Source organism: Meles meles, chromosome 1, assembly GCF_922984935.1.
Source record: "Meles meles chromosome 1, mMelMel3.1 paternal haplotype, whole genome shotgun sequence".
Taxonomy (NCBI): domain Eukaryota; kingdom Metazoa; phylum Chordata; class Mammalia; order Carnivora; family Mustelidae; genus Meles; species Meles meles.
The window spans coordinates 37274281-37299763 of NC_060066.1; the positions used below are offsets into that span (position 1 = coordinate 37274281).

The 25483-nt window shown below is 35.7% G+C and overlaps 1 protein-coding gene across 3 annotated transcripts in view; it reads left to right on the plus strand.

The window, feature by feature from the left end:
- The window catches only part of RNF19A (ring finger protein 19A, RBR E3 ubiquitin protein ligase), a 54708-nt gene extending 32630 nt beyond the window's left edge, over positions 1 to 22078 (plus strand). For all 3 annotated transcript variants that reach the window (XM_046009722.1, XM_046009711.1, XM_046009730.1), the window contains 8 exons: positions 5163 to 5371; positions 8370 to 8514; positions 9299 to 9461; positions 13865 to 13979; positions 14481 to 14642; positions 17230 to 17443; positions 18662 to 18805; positions 19880 to 22078. In XM_046009722.1, coding sequence (XP_045865678.1) covers positions 5163 to 5371; positions 8370 to 8514; positions 9299 to 9461; positions 13865 to 13979; positions 14481 to 14642; positions 17230 to 17443; positions 18662 to 18805; positions 19880 to 20570 — 1843 coding nt within the window. In that variant the 3' untranslated portion in view covers positions 20571 to 22078. The remainder of the gene's footprint in view (positions 1 to 5162; positions 5372 to 8369; positions 8515 to 9298; positions 9462 to 13864; positions 13980 to 14480; positions 14643 to 17229; positions 17444 to 18661; positions 18806 to 19879) is intronic.
- The last annotated feature ends 3405 nt before the right edge of the window (positions 22079 to 25483 follow it).

The window sequence follows — 25483 nt, forward strand, 5'->3', positions numbered from 1 at the left end:
AGGTTTTGTGTATAGGGAGCCATAATGAGTATAAACTGTGTTTCAGTGGAAGTTGTAATTCATAACTAATGATAAATTGTATCTGTTAGAATAGACATTCATAAAAGTATTCTAAGACTTTGAGCTTAGAGTTTAAAAATTCCTTGAGCTGAGAGTTTGCTCTTTTTAGTTTACTCTTCCAAACCATAAAATTGGTCTAGATATATTTTAATGCTATGTAATTCAGTATATACTGCTGCTACACCAGCCATTGTTAAATGATACTGAAATTTTTGGTGGATTTAAGGGAATCTGTAAAAATAACATTCCCTCAAACCCTTAATCAGAACCAAGTTGATATGCAAGGAGGCATGTCAGCTCTCCCTTACTAATTAGTCTACTAAAGAATGTGGCTTTAGATATGCAGCCAGATATGGCTTGCTGACACCACCCTTAAAACAGACTGACTTCTCCAGATAGTCTGGGCAGTTCTTGACAATTCCCCTGTAGCATGTAGTGGAAAGCACAACAGAAGGCATCTTCTAGAGGAAGCAGCTCGTGAAAGAGGGAACCAGGAGATGAGCCTCACTTTATCTAGATCTTCTCCCAAACATTTTAAACAAGTCACTCCTCTATGGAGAAATAGTAACTCTAGCAAGTAGAAATATGAGCCTGTTGATTTTGATGCAAAACTTGACTTTCCCCCCTACCTGGATCAAACAGTATTTGTGATTATATTTTCTTTGTTCTCTAAAGGTTTTGTTAAAGCTTTACTTTTGGGGAGCAAGGGTCTTTGACGCCTGGATAATCTTTCTTCATTCTTTTTCCTCATTTTTTAATTAAAATTTTTGCTGGGGAGTGTTATGTTTACCTTAGGATTAGATTTTGTTTTAGGTATAGTTTGTTCTTTTTACTTGTTCCTTCATGAGGAATTTACTGTAGACACAATATAGTACCCTAGCTGGTATCCCTACTTCCTCTGTTATCAATGGTGTAATTTGTAGAACTCTAGTACAGTGAGACTCTCCCAGGAAATAGACACCATGGTGAAATAAATTCTGGAAATAGTGCTTACTAAATACTGATCACTGGCATGTTAAAAATTCTTTTAGTGGCGTGCCTGGGTGGCTCAGTGGGTTAAGCCTCTGCCTTTGGCTCAGGTAATGATCTCAGGGTCCTGGGATTGAGCCCCACATCTGGCTCTCTGCTCAACAGGGTGCCTGCTTCCTCCTCTCTCTCTGCCTACTTGTGATCTCTCTCTGTCAAATAAATAAGTAAAATCTTTAAAAAAATTTCTTTTAGCAAATCCTATAGTTAAGATGAAAAAGTGCTTTAATTTTGCTTAGCATTTTTCTAACTTGAGTACTTTCTTAGTATAGACCTCCTATTGCCACTCCAGTGAACAGAAAATATTTCTGGGAAGATTGTCCTATTTCAGTCCCTGTTTATCTTTCCCCTGCTTTCTTCTTGTCCCTCCACTCCTGCTAAATAGGAAGATTTAAACATTTGTAAGTAGATAGACATGGAAGAATAGGGATGGAAAGTAAGACTTGAGTTAAATAATGAATCGTAAAAGGACATGAAACCATCTTTTAAACCAAGATTTGGATACTGTTCAAGCAAAAGATCTTAGGTATTGCTCAGTTATCCCTGACATTCTGCTGAGGGTGTTCTTTTCCCATATAACACTTAATGCACCAGAACAGAGACACTCCTGAAATTTTTCTTTAAGGGAAGCATTTTTTTTAAAGTTTTTATTTATTTATTTGACAGTGATCACAAGTAGGCAGAGAGAGGGGAAGGGGAAGCAGGCACCCTGCTGAGCAGAGAGCCCTATGCTCATCCCAGGGGCTCCATCCCAGGACCCTGGGACCATGACCCAGGCCTCAGAGGCTTTAACCCACTGAGCCACTCAGACGCCCCAAAGGAAGCATTTTATATTTAATTTAGTTTTACCATTTGCTTCCATTGTAATTTGACAGCTGTTTTCCAATGGAAAATAAGTTTGACTCCCACACAATGAAAATCATCAAGAGGCCTAACATTCTGTTTTCAAAATACGTGAATGCTAGTTACATTTAATTCTTGCTATATTATAAAATATGCCTAACAAAGTTATTATTAAGATTGAATGTTTATGAACATTTACATAGTAAGCACTCAATAACTGTTAATAAGAAAAAACTGATAGACTCTTAACTTTTAGTTATCAAAATATACATTCATGAAAAATAGGATTATTAAAGATAAACCTATTTTTCTTTGTAACTTATACAGATTGAATGGGACTTGAATGTTTAATTCTAGGATAGAATCTCTCAGCTTTTCCTTTAAAAAGGAAATACTGGGAAGTAGAATAAACAAGTTTGAGGTACTTTATCTCTGATATTTGAGTACATAATGATGATGTCCCATGAATGAATTCTCTTTCCCCTTCCCCCTGCTTTCCCCTCTGCTCTCTCCACAACACACAGTTTTATTTAAAGACTACAATTCTTTTTTTTTTTTTTATTTAGTTCACAGAGAGAGAGATCACAAGTAGGCAGAGCAGCAGACAGAGAGAGAGGGGGAAGCAGGCTCCCTGCTGAGCAGAGAGCCAGATGCGGGGCTTGATCCCAGGACCCTGGGATCATGACCTGAGCCGAAGGCAGAGGTTTAACTCACTGAGCCACCCAGGTACCCCTAAATATCACAACTCTTTTTTATTATGATATCCTAATTTCCGAGATGCATCATACCTACATTTATTTTCAACAAATGCCAAATGACCAGAAAATTAATATTTCTCCAGGGCCAAAGTCAAATATCACTAATTAAGGTGTGATGAACTTATGGGATACAAAAGTAAATGTAAAATTTTATTTTAAAAAATAATCAAATGTTAAATACTTGACATCATCATGCTGAAATGCTAGTCTACTTGTCAGGTCTTTAGTTTGCTCTAGATAATTATACTGCATATTTTAAAAATCTAAATAGGCATTCACTATTTGTAAACAGTTATTTTCAAAAAGTTTAAGTCATTGTAAGGAATTTTTATCTTAAAGCAACTTATAATGCTGTTTTGAAGCTTGATTATTGAGAATAAAATGTTTTGAGACCTCAGTTTTCACATCATACCCTTTCATGTTTTCATGGATTATGTACCAGATGTGGAAATTATCTTGTCATGAAAGTTTAAAGTAGCAAAGCTGACATTCTGCTTTTAATTCTTATCAAAATGTGAAGAATTCCCTAATAGGACTTTTTCTTAAAAGACCTATAGCTTGGGCGCCTGGGTGGCTCAGTTGTTGGGCATATGCCTTCGGCTCAAGTCATGATCCCAAGGTCCTAGGATTAAACCCCAAATTGGGCTCCCTGCTTAGTGGGAAGCCTCCTTCTTCCTCTCCCACTTCCCCTGCTTGTGTTTCCTCTCTTGTGTCTCTCTCTGTCAAATAAATAAAAATCTTAAAAAAAAAAAAAAAAGGACTCATAGCTTAAATCATTGATTAAAAATTAAGTTAGTTCTTAAGTTTTGTTTAGTGATATGGTGGTATACTGAACCACCTATAAAGGTTAGAATTATATAACTGGGTGCCTGGGTGACTCAATGGATTGAGCCTCTGTCTTCAGCTCAGGTCATGATCTCAGGGTCCTGGGATCGAGCCCTGCATGGGGCTCCCTGCTTGGCAGAGAGCCTGTTTCTCCCTCTTCCTCTGCCTGCCTCTCTGCCTACTTGTGATCTCTCTCTCTCTCTCTGTCAAATAAATAAAACCTTTTAAAAAAAATTATGATATAACCTATTTCTGTTGATCTACCCTGTGTATTTTTATATTTATTTACTCAGAAAGGCTATATTCTTCCTAAATTTAGTTCTGGCACTCTCAGTATTCATATTAACTACAAATCTATATCCCTGTTTAATGATTTGAAAGTTAAGTTTATATCTAAATTTGGCTTTCACAGTTCTCACTAATAATTACTGTATTTTATTCTTAAATACAATGTGCATTTATACTTCGGTTGTCCAGTAAAATTTCACCATATGAAGCAGTAAGATTTTTTATTCTGTATCTAGAATGCCTACCAATGTTTGTTTATTTTTTTGAAGAATTATTTCAGAGAGTGAAAGAGCATAGTGGGGAGACAGAGGGAGGGGAGAGAGTCTCAAGCAGACTCCACACTGAGCCCAGAGCCCAACAAGCCCAACACAGGGCTTGATCTCCCAACTCTGAGATGATGATGTGAGCCAAAACCAAGAGTCAGACACTTAATCAACTGCTCCATCCAGGCGTCTTCCATACATTATTTCTATTGATTTAGAAAGGATAATAACTGTGGATCACATGGTCATTAATCAAGTACAGATGCAGAGTTACTGGAACTGTCGTTGAAATGGTGAATTGCTTGTTTGGCATTCTAAATATCAAGGCTAAAGCTAAAGCTGACTTTGGCTGAATGCTGAAGTATTTGAATCCTGTTTGATGTTTTGGGAAGACTTAGTTGTAAGGAGATTTTATGATTTAATGAGACTATACAGATAATAAGTGGTGGAAATGGTATTTTGACCAGGTAACCTAAACTTCTCTTCTGCCTTTATATATTGTGACTGACCTTAACAAACTGTTGGTCTTAGCATCATTGTCCCTTGCACACACAGATTTCCCCATGTCCCTCTCCTTCCCTCCTTCCTTCAAGAAAAGCTAGGATAGAAAAGAATTATAGAAGAGAGCATCATTTCCTTTTCAGTGAAATTACTATTATTTAGTAATTTATAAATTACTAAATAATTTTTAAATATTATATATAATATAATATATAGCAAATATATGTATATTAGTTGCAAAACTACTGTTAAGATTTTTGGTATATTTCCTTTTAGTGTTTTCTGTGTGCATACAATACTAATTTAATATAATTTTTATAAAATTGGAATTAGGCTAACTATACAGTTTGGCATCTTAGATAAAATTGAAAGTTAAAAGTTAAAAATTGAACCTTAAAAATGTTTTTAGCCATTTATATATATTCATTTGTGAATTGTTCATTTTTCCCCATTTTTATGTTGATGAGATAGTGTTAGGGTTTATGACTTAATTTGCTCATGTATATATAAATAGAAAACTTTTTCAGTTGGATAATTGTTTTACTTAGTATCTCTTCTTTTATGTCCCATTTTAAATCATTTTTCTTATTCTTTGAAGATATGCTGTGATAGCATTTGGATGTGCTAGCTGTCCAAAATTAACTTGTGGGCGAGAAGGCTGTGGAACAGAGTTTTGCTACCACTGTAAACAGATCTGGCACCCCAATCAGACCTGTGATGCTGCTCGGCAAGAGAGAGCCCAGAGTTTACGTCTGAGAACTATACGTTCTTCATCCATTAGTTATAGTCAGGAGTCTGGAGCAGCAGGTATTTATGTCTGACTTTTTCTAATAAAATATTTGACACAAACAGCACTATAGTTATCTTAATAAAAAATGCAGTATTCAAATAGTTCCTGTTATTGCCTTTCCTCCCTTCAGTTTTCAGAAATGTTTTTTGTGTTGTTAGTATTTCTGTTCCAGAAGCACTCATTCCTTACTGTGGAAAAAATCGTATTGAGGTTGGGAAGATTTTATTGTAAAAAGAGAAAAAAGGAAGCGCTGTGGTGATGTATATAACTGATAACTGAGGATGGTCTGAAACTGTTGTTCATAAAAGTATATTATGCAAAAGTTAGCAAAGATGTTTAAAAATCATCTTTTATTCACAGATGTGTCATCTAATTCCAGGATCAAGGATTCAAAATCATACTTTATGGGACACTAAGAATCTTGTGTCTTTGGCTATGAATTTTTAAATTACCTGCGGATCTATTATATGAACAATGTATCCATCTCCTAAATCTCAAAAATTTTAAAAAAATTCTGATTTTCTTAATGTTCTTTGGATAAAAATTGAAAAAATTAATATTTCCCATTTATAGAATGTCATTGTTTATTGGACTTTCAATCATTTTTAGAAAAATATTTTTCTCACTGATTGTAAAATGGAAAAACTTGGAAAATACAGAAGTTTGTCAAGAAAATAATTTATATTCCTACTAGCACTGTGTTGAGACAGTCATGTACTTTATGCTGTTAAAGTCAAATTTAAAATTAAACTTTAAATTCAATATTTAATACCTTACACAGTGTACACAGATTTTCATGGTCGTTTGCTCATTGACTTGTTTCTGTGTCCTTTCCTGAAGATTTGGGGTGGAATTCAAAGGTATTAATAATAATTTACAGGTATGGGTCCAGAAGTAATTCAGAGGAGACCTGATAAACCTAAACTGTATCCTCTAGGGTTAGCTGTAGACATGGAGTGATCCACTTGGAAATGATATCCCTCTTCTCTGTGTGTGGACATGGGTATTTATTGATTGGTTACAGGACATACATAATTGAGTTAAGAGCCTGGACTCTGGAATCTGTCTAGATTTGAATCCTAGCTTTTCCACTAATTCTGTGTGACCCGATCAAATTTTCTCATCTGTAAAATGAAGACACTAATAATACTTATGTCTGTAAGGTTTAAACATTTCCTGACACAAAGTAGGTGCTCTACTGTTTGAGGTAGAGAAACTAGAGAAACCAGTCACCTGCTAGAGATTTGCGTTTGTTATTAATTTTAAAATATACATCATGATTTAGTCATGCAAATGAATGTTGATCTTTCTCACTGTATTCACTGTGGAAGATTTTATGTTTATTTCAGCAGTACTACCCTGGAATGCCTTATTGGTCATAACCTTTACATCCCAATACAGCCACTTAAGTTATCTTTTTAATGTCAATTTGATATCTGGAAGTAACGAGAAGTTCTTCTGGAACTAAGTCTAACAACTAGAATAACCAAGTTGAATCACTGGTTTAGGATGGATCCAAACTAAGATGTGACTATATGATCATGAGAGTGATTTTTTTTTTTATATTAAGTAGCTTTGAAAGTAATTATGAAAGAAAAACTCCCCAAGTGATTTGAGCCAAATAGTAGCATTGTTGGAACAAATATAACCTCCCAAGGTGATTATTTTAAAAACTTCTTTTGGAGTTTTTCCATGTTCAAAAACCTTATAATTCTGAAAATTTAAAGTACATGCATTTTTACCTCCAGTGCTCTAAAAAAATCAAAGCTCTCAGGACAAATGTTCATGTGATAGTTTCTTTTGATGAATCTATAAAAAACTTGAACTTGGCTACTCATTGACTTGTGGGGGAGAAAAAAGAGGAAAGGGAACTACCATCTAAAATGGTTTTATTAATTCTGTTATTCCAGATATCTTGATTTTTTTTTTTGTCTCCTGTTACTATGATACATTGAAAAATCGACTACCCTTTTAATAATTGCTTGACATAATGATAATTAATTGGCTCTTTCTGATCAGTCAGCTAAAGATAAATAAGTATGCTTAATCATCTGGTACATTAAGTAATTTGTATTATAAAATTATCTTTAAACTGTAACAGTATTATATCTACGTAAGACACTTTATTATAGCTACTAGGGAGTTTATGCACTTGGAGTTAACATTTTAAATGAATTATATATTTTTCATTTTTTTACTCTATTTCCCCCTTTATTAAAAATATATTTATTTGGCTTTTGACCGCCATCTGTGTCTCCTGCTGCTACCACCCCAAGAGATAACCACTATTAACATTTTGTTTTAAGTCCTTATAGGTAATCTGGTGGAGGTGGGAAAGTTCTTTGAACAAATTTTGAGAACCGTATATTGTTTTGTAACCTGTTGTGTTTTTTCCCCCAACATGACAATAACCCATTTTTTAACAGTAAATAGAAATGTAATGATTTAAAAAAAATTTTGCCAAATGTACCTTAAATAGAAATGGGAAGCTTTTTTTTCAATATAAAGCTGCTATGGATTAATTGATGTTCAGGGAAGGGGGCATCAGTTGACCATTCAGTCAGTAAAACAACTCTATTTAGGAGTTTTGCATTTGAGAATATTTTGAGAGAGATATATAATGTGCACAGTAAATTTCTAATTTAAGAGACAAAGACAAAACAGCCTTTTGTATAGATATGTAATTATACAGTGGAAACATGCAGATACAGATCTATAAAGAGACATCAAAAATACATTGCTATGGCGTTCGTTTCTAACATATTATCTTAGCACATTAAAAGGCTGTTTTGTGTTTTAGAACCATAAAAATGGGGATGTCACCTTTCATTTTGTTCTGAAGATTACATTTATCAGAGTGAAAGTTAAATATCTTTATCCCCACCACTAATTAAGATAGTTACTAGTTGAGGATACTCCGGCATGAGGAAGTTTATCAATTAATATGCCACTTAAGCAGATAGTATTAGCATTTCAGTTTTATGTAATAAACAGGTCTCTCTGTTTTCCTAATAGCTGATGATATAAAGCCATGTCCACGATGTGCTGCTTATATAATAAAGATGAATGATGGGAGCTGTAATCACATGACATGTGCTGTCTGTGGTTGTGAGTTTTGTTGGTTATGTATGAAAGAAATCTCAGATTTACATTATCTAAGGTAAGTTTATAGACGGAGCCATTTAGTTTATATCATACTACCAATGTGCTCAATCTTGTCTGATATTTGAAGCTAAGTAGGGTTGGCCTGGTTAGTAGTTGGAGGGGGAGGGAGAAAGAGCTATTTATATCTAAATATTTTATATTGTAAGATAATTGGGAGACTGTATTATCTTAAGAATTTTTAAACTTGATGCTTATACTAAGAGGAATGTGTTTTATTCTAGTTGCATACATTAGGCAATGTGAGACATAAATTCATGACGTATCTTTGAGTGGAAAAAACATTTTTTAAACAAAAATAAAATTTTTATTTTATTTAAAAAAATTTAAAAGGAACCAAATGTGCTAGCCACTTGGGATTAATTAGTCCAAAATAGGAAGCATATAGATTTCTTCTTTTTTTGTTAGTTTTATTAAACTAGAAGCTAGTATTTTATACCCCCATGTAATTACACTAGGTCATAACTATTTCCATTTAATTTTCTTAAATATAAATTCCCTCATTTAGTCCACAAAGTGAGTTTGATATAATCAGATAATTTTATGCCTAAAAATAAGCATGTTTTGTATTAATTTACTCTTCAGAAACTAACCTAACATTTTCAAGATAATGACTAGGGATAAATACTTAACCTGAATTCTGGTTTGTCAGTTTCCTTTGAAAATAACTGATGGTCATTCTTATATTGATTTTTTCTTTTAGAGTCATTGTTTTAATGTATTATAAGTCATTTGCTGATATTATGTTTTATAGCAGTTACAGTTATAATTTTTTCCCTTAGTCCATCAGGATGTACTTTTTGGGGGAAGAAACCCTGGAGCCGGAAGAAGAAGATATTGTGGCAGCTTGGAACACTTGTTGGTGCTCCCGTAGGAATTGCTTTAATAGCTGGCATTGCTATCCCTGCAATGATTATTGGCATTCCTGTATATGTGGGCCGTAAGGTAAAATGCTTAATTCTATATTCATTATCTTATTCTCAACCTTCAGGTTTAAGACTGATGATCTTAGGGTTTTTTGTTTTGTTTTGTTTTGTTTTGTCTTGAAAGATCATTTTTTGTATCTCAGTATAAACTATTTTATTTTTTCATAAGATAATAAATTTTCAGTGTTTAGCAAACTTGTATGTACCCATAAAAGGTAGAGGTGTTTTTTTTTTTAAATTTGACAGTGATCACAAGTAGTCAGAGAGGCAGGCAGAGAGAGAGGAGAAAGCAGGTTCCCCGAGGAGCAGAGAGCCAGATGTGGGGCTCGATCCCAGGACCCTGGGATCATGACTTGAGCCGAAGGCAAAGGCTTTAATCCACTGAGCCATCCAGGTGCCCCAAAAGTAGAGTTGCTTTAAAATTACCTGAATCTGGGGCGCCTGGGTGGCTCAGTGGTTTAAGCCTCTGACTTCGGCTCAGGTCATGATCTCGGGGTCCTGGGATCGAGCCCCGCATCAGGCTCTCTGCTCGGTGGGGAGCCTGTTTCTCCCTCTCTCTCTGCCTGCCTGTCTGCCTACTTGTGACCTCTCTCTCTGTCAAATAAATAAATAAAATATTTTTAAAAATAAAATAAAATTACCTGAATCTGGGGCGTCTGGGTGGCTTAGTGGCTTAAGCCTCTGCCTTTGACTCAGGTCGTGATCTCGGGGTCCTGGGATCAAGCCCCACATTGGGCTCTCTGTTCAGTGGGGAGCCTGCTTCCCCCTCTCTCTCTCTGCCTGCTGCTCTGCCTACATGTGATCTCTCTCTGTCAAATGAATAAATAAAATCTTTAAAAAATAAAATAAAATTACTTGAATCTGAAAACTTCTGTATATTTCCTTTTTAACTTTAAAGTATTGAAGGACACCTGATATTTTTCTCATGGATATATTCTTGTAAATTTAAGTCTATAACAAGTTAATAGCTAAATAACATGTGCCCTCAAGGCAAAGAATAATTAGCCAGTTCCTGAATTATTTCGAACTTCGGTTCAAAGGTTTTATTTCTTCGATTACTGCTATTAGTAAATACGCTGTTCTGTAGATTATAACTGTCTTGTGTAAGTCCAAACACCAATAATTACCACTGGCCTATGAGTGATGAATTATACTTCATTAGCCAGGCAATCATTCTTTTTTGAAATGTTAAAGGGATAATTTATGAAGTGGCTAAGAAGTCTGCTGCTGTCTACATTAATGGAATCTCAGAATTGAGAAGGTACTTTAGAAATTATCTAAGGGGTGGCTGGATGGCTCAGTTGGTTGGGCATCCAGCTCTTAGTTTTGGTTCAGGTCATGATCTCATGAGTCCACAGAGCCAGCAGCAGACTCCAAACTCAGTAGGGAGTCTGCTCCTTTCCCTCCCTCTGCCCTCCCCCAACTCACACCATGCACTCTCTCTCTCTCTAAAATAAATCTTCAAAAAAAAGAAATTATCTAATCATAACCTCATGCACTCAAGCAGAATAAAGTGTAGGAATTAAAAGAAATAACATGTGGTGAGCCCTTACTGTGTGGTAGGTGTTTAAAGTTGACTCATTTTAACCTTAAAGAAATTTATGTATTGAATATTGAGGTTTGGGAAAGTTTATGTAGTTTAAGTTACACAGAAAGAAACAGAGCTAGGATTTAAACCTAGAATACATTCTTTATGTAAGATCCCTGATCGGTTTCTCTAGCCATTTGGGCACTTCAGTGTTGGGGACATCCCCAACTCCTGCAGCCACGCATTCTGTTGCCGGCCGTCTGTAATTGTTAGGTTGAGTCAGAATCTGTTTTCCTTTCAATTGTTTGGTTAAATTCTGGTTATGACTTTTGGAACTAAACTCAAGAGGAGGCTGATCCTCTTCCATATTCAATGTATGTTGAATATTTAAAAATATTTTTAAATATTCAACATATATTACTTTATAATCAGAAAAATAGTGATATATACTATTTTTGAAAAATTACCAAGGATAAATAAACATGGATATTTACGAGCCAAATGTTTATTTCAGAAGGTTTTAATTAATTAAATTTGTTTAAGGTCCCCAACATAGCAGCTGATTATTTAATCTTTCATGTAGTTATCCAAAGTAAGGCTTTGCTAAAAACAAAACTGTTTATTCAGATACCTAGAAGTAGAAGAGAAGGAGAGACTGTTGTACCGCACACACCTACAAATAATTTAGAGGAAAGATTATTTACCTCATTGTTCATGTCTTGGGAGCAGTTAAAAGGTTAAAAGTCTCCTTTTTTCAGACATATACCCCGGGGGTTGCCAGTTGATAAATTAGTTTTCCATTGAAACAATGTTCTCTGTGTTGTTTAGGGTTACAGACCAGCCCAGGAAAACCTGTTAAGCTGATAAAGTACCTAGAAGCTTAGTCTTTATTTATAGTAACAAATAGAAAATGTTGCACAAAACAATAGAACAGAAAAAAATTAAGGAATAGAATGTTGCCATCACAGTAATTAAAGATTGGTGCTTAAGGATGCAAAATTTTCTGATGATTCCTGTCTAGTCTGTCAGTTTTTTAGCTCTGGCTTTTCTCTGCTTCATTGCTAAGTTTTTCAAGAATGGTAATGAGGAGAGGAGCAAGGATTAGCTGCAGTGCTGAAGGATAATGAAAGATGCCTTGGGAGGCCCTGCCATCTCTGCCTGTGTAGACTGTTTAGGGAGGCAGAGAGGCTCATTCCCTAGGGACGTATAGTCAATGCTGGCAGGACTCTAACTAGGAAAGATGAATGCTGCTTGTCCCATGCATGCTTCACCCACCTCTCCACCCAATTTGTCACTGCTTCATATATGCCACAAGACTCATTGTACTTTATAGCCTTCAAGATAACCACATAATAATAATAATTTTATTAAATCTCATCTGTAACATTGTTCATAAGTCAAGTATTTATTTTAGAGACTACCTGTACAGTTTTGAGGGCTGTTTTGAATATGTCTTGAAACAGAAGGGAAATGTATTTTATGAGCGTTAGCCTTTGCAAACCATGAGACCAAAGATATTGGGCTGTTTCTTAAAGTTGATGTATTTCACAAGCCATTTTCACTGTGGTATTAAATTCTGTTTATTAACACCTATACTATACAAAGTGGCTAAGTAGATCTAATTCCTGTCCTCTGGCCGCATTCTTCTCTTTTTTTTCCCTCTTTGTACCTTTGACTTTGAGCTATAAATGAGACCCCAGGATTCTGAGTCATTTGATGATAATTTTCTTTATAAAAAAGGATCAAAGAAAAAATTAACTTATTTATGATGTTTGCTTATTAGTACCACTTGTTAAGGTCTATTTAAAAAAAAAAAAAATGTGTGGCAGTCTCCCCTAGAAGTCAACTTCTACCATTTTGGGATACTTGTTTATTTACTTATTTATTTTAAATATTTTATTTAGTTGAAAGAGACAGAAAGTACAGATGGGAGGAGAAGGGAGCACAAGAGGGGAAAAGAGGGAGAAGCAGGTTCCCCACTGAGCAAGGAGCCCAGTGTAGGTCTCAAATCCAGGACCCTGAGACCATGACCTCAGCCAAAGGCAAAGGCTTAACCGACTGAGCCACCCAGATGCCCCTAGGTATGCTTATTTAGAAAGAAACCTGTGGAATGCTAAATTTCTTAGAAGTAATCCTATTAGTCAAACATCCAGTCCATGACTATGTTAAAAATAATATATTTTTTTAAAGATTTAATTATTTATTTGACAGAGATCACAAGTAGGCAGAGAGGCAGGCAGAGGGGGAGGGGGAAGCAGGTTCCCCGCTGAGCAGAGAACCTGACGCAGGGCTCGATCCCAGGACCCTGGGATCATGACCTGAGCCAAAGGCAGAGGCTTAACCCACTGAGCCACCCAGGCGCCCCTCTTTTTTTTTTTTTAAGATTTTATTTATTTGTCAGGGGAGGGGGGAGAACACAGGCAGAGCAGCAGGCAGAGGCAGAGAGAGAAGCAGGCTCCCCACTGAGCAAGGAGCCTGATGTGGGACTCAATCGCAGGACCCTGGGATCATGACCTGAGCCAAAGGCAGCGGCTTAACCAACTGAGCCACTCAGGCATCCCTAAAAATAATATTCTTAATTCCTTCTTTGCTCAAAACATGATTTTATTATTCCTGAAAAAGATTATACATCTACTCAAAACTTTTTTAAAAGCAAACACAAAGTAAAATCTATTAAATCACTGTCTTATTTAAGCAAATTATTAATAAGGACTAAATTATGGGTAAAAATATTGTTTAAGAACAATAAAACAATCATCTTGAGTTAGGACACTTGAATGAAATTATAAAAAATCACTTTAAATTACTAGCAACTATAGGTCTGTTTCATTTAAATTAAATACGTAATGTGTTTTTTCTTTAACCCCCCACCCCATTTTTATTTTTAATTCAAGATTCACAATCGATATGAAGGCAAAGACGTTTCAAAGCACAAACGGAATTTGGCTATAACAGGTGGTGTGACATTGTCTGTAATAGTATCTCCAGTTGTAGCTGCAGTAACTGTAGGTAAGAAAATGCTTAAAAATACTGATCACCTCAGATTTTGTAGAATTTAAGTTTTGTGGAAGGATTTTTTAAGACAGAGTATTATATTGTGGATGATAAGAGAGTTACTTTTTTATTTATTTAAGGACAGTTTAAGCTGAGCCTACAGAAAGCCTCTCATTGAGTAACTGTATTGGTTAAAAGCACTATAGACTGAAGAGCCTAGGGTTTAGGATAATTGGTAAATTCTTATTGACTGATACCCACCCTCACCTCATATGGTTTAGAGCCTTGGCACTTAAAAACAAAAAGGTTTACATCTTTTTTTCTCATGTGTGTCACTGGAAAGTTTAGAAGTTTTGAATTTGTTTGTGTCTCTTAACAGGTAAAACTACTTTGGGCAAGGGTTGGAGAACAGTAGCACTTTTCTCCTGTACAGTTTATTTTGAAAAGGCTTTCTAAGAACTCCTGTTTCTGTGATTTATTTTTTAACTTCTAATGACTAATTTAATTCCTCTTTAGGTATTGGTGTTCCTATTATGTTAGCCTATGTCTATGGCGTTGTTCCAATTTCTCTCTGTCGAAGTGGAGGTTGTGGAGTCTCAGCAGGCAATGGAAAAGGAGTTAGGATTGAATTTGATGACGAAAATGATATAAATGTTGGTGGAACTAACACAGCTGTAGGTAAGTTTTTTAAGCAAAGGAAGAAGATATACTTATTAATAGTTTAAGTTGGAAAAATAGATAACATGCAAATTAGAATTTCCATTGCCCACCTTTTGCTAGGCCTAATAGCATTCATCCTGATGTACATCAGTGAAATGAACTGCCTGGGAAACGTGAATGGATGAAAGAGGGTGAAAGAGTTCTGGATACCTAACCTACACTAGAAATGTAATGTCTTAGAAACATCCAGACTTTCATCCTGAATTTTGCCTTAAACAATACAAATTGGTAAGAATGAGATATGAAGAGAAATGTAGTTCATAAAAGAAGAAATACAGATGGCCAGTAAATAGTATCTTTAACCCAGTGTTATTCAGAGAAATAAGAATTAGAACGATACCTGTAGGATGAAAAGGCCCTCATAAAAATTTATTATAGAAATTTGTCTTTAGGAAGTAATCAGGCAGATGTGCAAAGATAGTGACCACTTTCTTACCTCCCATTCTCTCTTGAACCCACTCTAATCAGTTTTGGTCCCTGCCACTCCAGGGTTTTATCTCTACCACACCACCGAAACAGAGCCATGAGTGACCTCCATCATACCAGATATAATGGTCAGCTCTCGGTTTTCATTTTAATATAACAATTCACCTGATGTGTTAGACCATGCCCTCCTTCTTGAAACATTTTCTTGTCTTATCACCTGAGAAACCATTTCTCATCTCATTGTATTTCCTAGCCATTCGTTCTCAGTCTTCATCTATACTCATTCCCTGGGTCATCTCTTAATATGGGTCATATTAAATAATACGTAGACTGACCACTCATAAATTTGTATCTAGGCTAGAACTCTCCTCTGGACTTCAGATTTGTACATCTAACTCTCCTCATTAATCTACACTTAAATATCTGAGAAGAATTTCAAGTTGTCTGTAACCAAACTCTTCACTCTAAAACCTGTTCTCTCCAGTCATCATCCTCACCTCCACAAATAGCCTCTCCATTCTGTTGGTTGGACCAAAAACCTTCACTTACAGTGATTCCTCCTTTTCTATTCTTACCTTCCATCCGATCTGACAGCTAATTCTGGTGCTTCCTTCAGTATTTAGCTATAATCCAACCATTTCTCACCCTCTCCACTGTTCCATTAGTTCAAGCTACTGCCCTTTTTCTTGCAGTATTGTAATCGCCTCTTTAGATGATCCATCAACTTCTCATCTACTGCTCACTATTCCACAGTGGATGTAGTGATACTTCTGAAACATAAATCAGATCATGTCTTTCTTATGCGCAGAACACTGCTTCTGCTTCCAGCTGTACTGAAGGAAAACCCATAATCCTTATCTTAGCCCATACTGCCCCCACATGATCTGTCCTGGGCTGCATCTCTCTTATCTCTTTTTACTCTCCTATTTAATACCACCCCTCCGTGATATTTTTGAGGATGCCAAGTACACTTCCACTTCTAGGCTTTTAAACTTGCAGTTCTCTGCCTGGAATAGTCTTCCTTCTGATAATTTTATGGAATACAGTGGTATCAGATCTTGTAATAGCTTGTAGACAATTGGATCTATAGAACATACCTAGAAATCAACTTTTGGCCCATTTTATTGACCTGAAGAATAATAAGCTCTTTAAGTGAAACCCTTATTGAAAACTAACATATTTTCCTCCAGAGTCAGCTGAATCTTCCAGCTGTCAGATTTTTTAAAGAATTCCTAAATCTTGAAGTGGTGACCACTTTTTTTTTTGAGAATTTCAAGCCAATTTATTTTAGATTGAAGATAAAAGTTTGATTCCTTAAAAGCACTTATCACAGTCTGTAATAACTTGTTTCTTTGTTTACTTGGTTTCTTAGGGGTGAAGGCTATACATGTATTCTTTGTTACTGTATTTTTAAAACCTGGAATATAGGGACGCTTGGGTGGCTCAGTGGGTTAAGCATCTGCCTTTGGCTCAGGTCATGATCCCAGGGTCCTGGGAGTGTACCCTGCATCGGGCTCTGCTCAGCAGGGAACCTACTTCTCCCTCTGCCTGAGGCTTCCCTTGCTTGAGCTCTCTCTCTCTGACAAATAAATAAATACAATCTTAAAAAAAAGAAAAAACCTGGAACATAGTAGGCGCTTGATTTCACCATCTTTATTTAGCATATAAAAATCCTAATACCTTTAATCTTAACAAAAAGAGGAAACCACTTCTCTCCTCCTATTTCTTCTTGGTCTTCATTTCTTTTCTTCTTAATATGAATGTAGTTGACACACAATGTTACCTTAATTTCAGTTGTTCAACGTATGATTCAGCAAGTTTCTACATTATGATATGTTCACCACAAGTGTAGCTACCGTCTCACCACCATACAGTGCTATTACAGTAAAAAATGTTGTGACCATTTAATACCGAGAGCCAGTCCCTAATCCAATATTACACTCAGAGATAGTTCCCTTTCCTCTTACACCATAGTTATGTGTTCCTGGTTCCAGATGTCTTTTCTGTTCCTGTGCATGTTGTGTATAATAAAATATTCTATCTGAAATCATGGAGGAATTTGAGAAGAGGGAAATTAATAATCATTCTTATTTAATTTCTTTGAAATATTTGCATTTAGACACAACTTCAGTAGCAGAAGCAAGACACAACCCTAGCATAGGGGAGGGAAGTGTTGGTGGTCTGACTGGCAGTTTGAGTGCAAGTGGAAGCCACATGGATCGCATAGGAGCCATTCGAGACAACCTGAGCGAGACGGCTAGTACCATGGCCCTAGCCGGAGCCAGTATAACAGGGAGTCTGTCAGGAAGCGCCATGGTAAACTGTTTCAACAGGTAAGAAAAATGTGCTCTGTTTTCTTTTTGCCTTCTGTTAACTACAAATTATTAGATGAGAATTTTGAAGATTATTATGATTGTGTAATATTTATGATTACATACAGTCCTGTGTCAGGGCTGAAAACAGTAACATTAGCAATGAAATTTAGTGGTAAACAGTGAAATTTTTACTTGTTTGAATTCTCTGTTGTAGTATTTTATACCCATGGTGTGGTAAAAACCAAGTCTGAGGCATAGCATTCTGCTAATTTCTTCACTGCATTTGTCAGATTTGATGTTATGCATCAGTGCTGGAGCTGCTTTGGTGTACATGGTAAAGGCAGTGCTGAAGCCTGGAACCTCACCTCTGGAGGTGGCCGCAGCTAGATGTTAGAAAAGGAGACGCTGGCTGAGGCCTGGGGGGAGCACGTGGAGTCAGGATGTGTGGGAGTGCGTGAGCTGAGGCCAGGGTAGTCTAGTCCTCCAGAATCCTTGTATGTGTTAGCACTTACTTCATTCTCACCAAGTCTCGTGCCAGCAGCCATATCAATAAATAGAAGAAATTAAAGCATTTTTGTCTTCCTTTGTTTCTTCTCTAATTCTCTAATCTTTATTTCTGTTTATTAGCTTTGTTTTTTTTTTTAAACATAGGAGAGTGTGCATGAATTAAAAGATACGTTGGTTATATTTATCCTATTTTTAGGTAGTTTGCTTCTATTTATTATTTGTTTTTAGGTAGCTTGTTTTGATGCTTTATTTTTTGCTTTTATGCTTTTAAACACAAATTCTCTTATAGTAGTGTTTATTATGTCTTTTTTAAAGAATTGGGTATTAAATTTAGAGGGTCAGTTTTAATATGTTATGAGGGGCTTGGGATGTTTTAATCCGCTGATCTGTCATGTAGACTGGTTTTTAATATATTCAGATTTTGTTTCACACTCAGACATGGCTAGCATATTTAATTAAAATCTTTTATGTCCTTTTTGTGTTACTCTTTTACTACCTTACTTGGCAGACAGCTAATTTTTCCTATTTTATTTGGATGGCTGGCACTGTTCAGCTTGCTGCAGTAGAGTTTGAGTAATCAAATAAAATGAAATTTTAAAAATGCTGGTAGTTGTTTCTAAAATAGTTTCTTGCTACTAGGAGTGTTAACTGAATTATATAACTACTATATATTATAGTAGTCTGATATTATATATAATTTCCGTTTTTATCTGCTCCCTGCTCTTTAAGGTTGGAAGTACAAGCAGATGTACAGAAAGAACGGTACAGTCTAAGTGGAGAATCTGGCACAGTCAGCTTGGGAACAGTTAGTGATAATGCCAGCACCAAAGCAATGGCAGGATCTATTCTGAATTCCTACATCCCATTGGACAAGTAAGGAAAGAACTGTTAAACAGTTCAAGTTTTTTTTTATTATTTTTTTGTTGTTTTTTATTTTTTTTAAGATTTTATTTATTTATTTTAGAGGGAGAAAGAGAATCCCAAGCTGATTACGCGCTTAGCGCAGAGCCCCATCACAGGACTTGATCCCAGGACCCTGAGATCATGACCTGAGCCGAAATCCAAGTGTTGGACAGCTAACTAACTAAGCCACTGAGGTGCTCCTTAAAATTAAGTTTAAAATAATTATTCCTATCATTAAGCAAAATTATAATAAATAATGGTTACCAACTGTTAGGCTCTTTGGGAAAAGAAAATGATAAGATGTCCAGAGTAGGCAAATTCATAGAGACAGGAAGTAGATTAGTGGTTACCAGAGACTGGGGGCAGGAAAGGATGGCAACAGACTGCTAGTGGATATAGGGTTTCTTTTGGGAATGATGAAAGTGTTCTGCAGTTAGTTGGTAGTGATAGCTGCACAACTCTGAATATACTATTAAAATCTGTAGAATTGTGCACTTTAAACAGGTGAATTTTGTGATATATAAATTATATTTCAATAAAGCTGTTCTGAAAAAAAAAATGGAGAGGGTAACATAGTACCTGGATCAGATAAGCAATCAGTGTAGCTACTTCTGTTTTTTTTAATTGAAACATTATTATAAATACTGTCCTTAGGGTGCCTGGGTGGTTCAGTCAGTTAAGCATCTGCCTTTGGCTCAGGTCATGATCCCTGGTCCTGGAATTGAGCCTGTTAGGCTCCCTGCTCAGTGGGGAGCCTACTTCTCCTCCTTCTGCTGCTCCCCCTGCTTGTGTGCGCGCGTGCTCGCTTGTGCACTCTGTCAAATAAATAAATAAAATCTTTAAAAAGAAAAAGTCCTCTTATTTCAAGTAATATTTTAATAGAGCATATCCTGCATTAATTTGTTTTGATAGCTTTTATGTAGTCTTTGAATTTTTCAAAGAAAAATTTTTCAAAGAAAAGAAGTCCTTCTCCCTTTGCTTTTACCTCAATAAAAATAAAAGGAAGTTAAAAATGTATTTATATTTGTTACTCTTACGTTCCAGAGAAGGCAACAGTATGGAGGTGCAAGTAGATATTGAATCAAAGCCATCCAAATTCAGGCACAACAGTGGAAGCAGCAGTGTGGAGGATGGCAGTGCCACCCGAAGTCATGCTGGTGCTTCATCCAGTGGCTTGCCTGAAGGTAAATCTGGTGCCACCAAGTGGTCCAAAGAAGCAACAGCAGGGAAGAAAGCAAAAGGTGGGAAATTGAGGAAAAAGAGTAACATGAAGATAAACGAGACCAGAGAGGACATGGATGCACAGTTGCTAGAACAACAAAGCACGAACTCAAGTGAATTTGAGGCTCCATCCCTCAGTGACAGTATGCCATCTGTAGCAGATTCCCACTCTAGTCATTTTTCTGAATTTAGTTGTTCTGACCTAGAAAGCATGAAAACTTCTTGTAGTCATGGTTCCAATGATTATCATGCCCGCTTTGCTACTGTTAACATTCTTCCTGAGGTAGAAAACGATCGTCTGGAAAATTCCCCACATCAGTGTAGCATTTCTTTGCTTACCAAAACTGCTTCATGTTCAGAAGTTCCACAGTTGAATCATATTGCTGAAGAACATGGTAACAATGGAGTAAAACCCAATGTTGATTTGTATTTTGGCGATGCGCTAAAAGAAACAAATAACAACCACTCACATCAGACAATGGAATTAAAAGTTGCCATTCAGACTGAAATTTAGGCCTATAAATGCTGCAGATTAATTACCACTGAACAACCTTGTTTGGAGCTGGTTGAACTACATGTGACTACTTTAAGTTTCAAGTTACCAGCAAATGCCCAGTTACATAATCTAATGCAGATACATTTTCTATGTTCAGCAAAGCATTGTGTTTCATGTGGATCTTAATTACCAAACTATGAAATGAAGGCTTTAAAAGTGCATTATTGTAAGGACAATAGTTCTTAAGAGAAGTATGTTTTGTGTGTTTGCCACAAAACATTGCTTGAAGCACATAGTTGTGTATTTAGATAGGACTTTGGCTTAATTTATAATCAATATAAAATACTAATACAGTTAGAAACATTCTTATGAAGAGAAGAAAACTTGAGGCTTAGGGGTAAGTGGTTAGTGACATTTTATTGAAACCACTAAGGAATACTGTTTAAAGAACCTTGCAGGTTACTCTCAGTATATGATACTCTTTGTAACATTTCTATTCATAACTGGGCATAAATTTCATTTTTTTCTTCATATGCAATGTGGATGTGTAAAGTTTAATGCAGCCCATTTGCTACCATTTGGATACTTAGACACTTTGAGCAGGATTGTGGCAGTTTTTGCACAACTTCGAAATAGAAATACCTGGTACTCTGTATATCTTGTATATTGTTGATGCCATCTTAGAAGCAAAATGTAAAGGTAGGTAATTAAGTGTACTGACAGCACCAAATAAGATATATAAAATTACAAAATAAAATTCCATTAGTTTGTAAGTATTACAAAAAAAAAGTCACCTTTCACCAAGGGGAAGTTTGCACCCCATTGATTCTTGGTGCCTTTGGAATAGACTGGATTTTAAGGGTCTAGTTGTTTGAGGATTTTGCTGTGTTTTCCATTAGTCCTCTCTAGCCACCTTGGATTATATAGACAAATACAAGATAGATAAACATAAATATGAATAATAATAACAATGCTGAAAAAGTATTAACCTACCAAAGACACACTCAGGCTTTAGTGAATACATAACCTCAGTTTTAACACATGCGTATCTTCTCCAATCATGAAATCAAAGCACGGTGCAGAGTTTGTACCAAGTGCTAAGGAGGGATCCACGTATGGCTGGCTTTATTTTCCTTTGCTTTTGTTTATGGAAGGTGTTCAGCTGACGTAAACAGAAGTCCACCCAAATAACTGCCTATACTGTTAATTTCCTGTATAATTCACTTAAATAAAACAGGTTAACCTCAAAGATAGCAGTTGAAATGTTCCATCTTACGTGTTTCTGTTAAGTATTACCATTATGGTGCTACTGAGCGTTTTCTTTTGATAAAAAGAAAAATGCCGTGGGCTGCAGTCTTCTTCCACCACTTGTTCTCACAAGGTCCATTAATATGCTTATAACACTAGTGCCAGTTATTTTATTTGATAATGCTTATTATGGTATTTGTATATTTGTTTGCATTGCAGTTTTGTTCAATAGCGAGTGTGTAAACTGCGTACATTAAATAAATGTAAATACTAATGTATTGCTGCCTTATGGTTTGTGTGCAGGTATTTTTATAAGAATAAGAATTCTCATTTGTCACATGGCAGTTACTTACAAATATTGCAAGCCATTGAGATGATTCTGTATACTGGTCTCAGCCCAGAAGGAAGCATTTGCTGAACTTCCTCAACAAACAGTGTTGACACCCAGTGAATCCTTTCTTCATGTTTAATACTTGCCTTTCTTCCAGAAATAAGCTGCTTTATTCATCAACATATTTTACTTTTTAAAGTGAATTGGTTAGAAAGTAAATAGATCTATCATTTAATTGTGAAGAGAGAAATATTATAAATGCTCATCATAACAGATAAAAAGATCTTAAAAGACTATTCTAAGAGATTCTACTCTGGCAACATTAGATCATGAAACTAGAGCTGTTTAAATTTAAGCTAGTAATTATAATTAAATGCTTTCTATCCTCATAGCCTCTATAAAATGGTGATTTTTCTGATTTCCTGTTACATAGTTAGTACTTAGTGAAAATAATATGCGTGAATATGTGGACTGCTTCTTGACATTTCTGTAAAAGGCCAAAGATTAAATGGAAAGCTAAATGATTTCTCAGAGGAATCCAGCAAAAGTGGTTCTATGTAGAAGGTTAGTGCATTGTTTACCCATTCCTCTTCTGGTTGTACGCTCAATCAGTACCACTGCAGTGTCACTTGAAAAAAATGTCACTTTTTTTTTGAAAAAAGCCTTTCAGTTGGCTTCAGAAGTTCCTTCGTCTCCTAGGAGTCATTCAAACTTGAATTAATTTAGGACCAAGCCACATTCCCCTGGAGCTCAACTCTAGTACTAGACTAGAACAAGAGAATACTCCAGGGTTCAAGACAGGCCTTAACTCCCCCAAAATCTTTGAAAGACCCTTTGTACTTTGTTTTCTTTAAGGTCTATGAGGGGGAAAAAATCACGAGGTTGTGAGAGAGAATACAAAGATTAAAATGGCATACCCTACTGTTCATTATATTGACCACATTTTAACTGCATTCTCTTGAATGTACAAACTCCTATCTCCAGAGCACTGAATTAGTTTGCTTCTATGTTAAATTAACACAATCCATCACTGTTATTTTCACCAAAAATTGGGTTAATTTGTAAATATGTAAGACTTCCCATAGCATATTGTCTAGTTAAATACAACTTTGATCACCGAAGGATAAACACATGTTGGAAACCATCATAGCTATTATAGCTATGTGAGCTATAATATCATAGCTATGTGAGCAAAATACCTAAACTCCTATTCTTCTGATCATTTTGCCTTTCTAATCAGAGTCTTCAGGATTCTCAGGGCTATGTTTTATGTGGTTCCTTTTCATGGACTTGTTTCATTTCTTCCCCTTATTAAAATATGAGATACCATTGCTAATAGCCAGGGTTTACATACTGGTTGGTTTTGAATGCTCAAAGAAGTAGTTTAAACTTGGGGAGAGTCATAGTGTTTTGGTAGCCTTCATTTAGTAGATGAATAGCGAAAGGGAGTTTGCAGTTTTTAAATTTAGTTCAAATTTAATCACTATACTTCATATGCCAATCAGAATTTTTGTCATTTCTGTCAATTTATTCATTCAACAAAGTAACAGTGGATTTGGGGATACACAGCATTGTATCAAACAGACACCCTGGCTTCAATGGACTTACAGTTGGGGGAGAGAGGCATAAAAAAGACATACACATAGCTTAAAATGATGTCAGATGATGGGTGCCAAGAAGAATACAGGGTGTGGAATAAAGTGACTAGAGTATTGGGTAGTGCTGTTTCATATAGAGCAAATCACAGAGAGGTCTCTATCCTAGATGACATTAATGCAAAGATCTAAAAGAAGTGGGAGAGGAACTGGGTAGACATACCAAATGGATGAGCATTGCAGAAAGAGATCTTCTCCCAGGTGAGTTAACACCCTATTTAGACATCGTCTTGGAATTTGATAACTAGTAAGACAAATCTGCCACCTTGTTTTTCTTGGGAGAATGTCTTGACTCTTCTTCACACTTTATATTTTCATAACCATTTCGGAGTAACCTTGTTGAATTCTACCAGTTTGTGTTGGGATAGTACTGAGTCTATAATTATCCTTGTAGAGAGATCTTTCATGTTTTTTACTAATTTTATTCCTGGGTACTTGGTACTTTTTGAATGCCATTTTCTTTTTGTTACTAATAGTATATAGAAATACAACTAATTTTCATGTAATGATTTCATGTCTTGGAGAATATTATGTCTCTTTTAATTCCAGTAGTTTAGCTTCTTTGACATTTCTGTGTACACAGTAATCATCTGTGAATAATGTATTTTTTATTTAACACTTTTACAGTGCTTTGAAGTGTCACTTTCTGTGTACTTTTAAAATATTAACTTATTTACTCTTCAGAACAACTCTGTGAAGAAGGTATTCATTATCCCATTTTATAGATGAAACAGAGGCAAAGAGTTAAGTTCTTTGTCCAGAGTTGCATGGCTGATAAGTGACAAAGCCAGGATTCAGAGTGGTTTTTTTTTTCTTCCTCTTCGAGCTTTTGATCGTGTATTTCTTTTTCTGGCCCATTTGCAGCGGCTGGGACTTCAGGTGTAAAGTGCTACACAGCAGTGGCGGTAGGAGCATTGTTTACTTGTTAAACAAGTAAACCTTTCAGTGTTTCAGCTGTTAAGTGTGATATTTGTGCAGATATATTTGTAGATGCCCTTTATCAAATTTATCAAGTTGTCTTCTAACTCTTCATTTGCCAAGAGTTTTTAAAACCTCAGGAAATACATTGAATTTTATTGGGTGCTATTGAGGAGGTACGTCTGTCACATAATTGTGATTTATTCCTTTCATGTAATTATGAAATGTAAATGTGATTTATTCCTTTAACCAGGGTTAATATGGTTATGGTTAAAATAAGAATTCGATTTTTCAAATATTAAACCAACCTCCTGGGATAAACTCCAGTATCCGCACATAAGATTGGAATTACATCTTTTATGAATGCTTGGCAGAAATTGCTGTTAAGGCTGTGTGGGCCTTCTGAATTGTTTGTCTTTTAATATTACAGAAAGCCAGGTTTTCAGGGTTGAGAAGCAGTTCATCTTTGTGGATATAATATAAGCAGTAAGGAATGACAGCCCCTTTCCTCTGTAAGAGTTTCCTCCTGATCCTAGAATGTGTAAATTCTCCTAGATCTATGGTGACAACATAGTTTTCCTCTTACTGTTTTTCTTTTTCTGTCCAGCATTTTGCCCAATAATTGGAACACTATTTCTACTACCTTTTATCCAGCATAGAGGAGGTTTAAACTTAGATATTACATCATGTGCACCAGGTGCCTCCAAATTCAGAATTCAGGATACTGGGGAAAAGAAATCTTAAAAAGAAAGAAACTTACGGCTCTTAGGGCCAAGGAC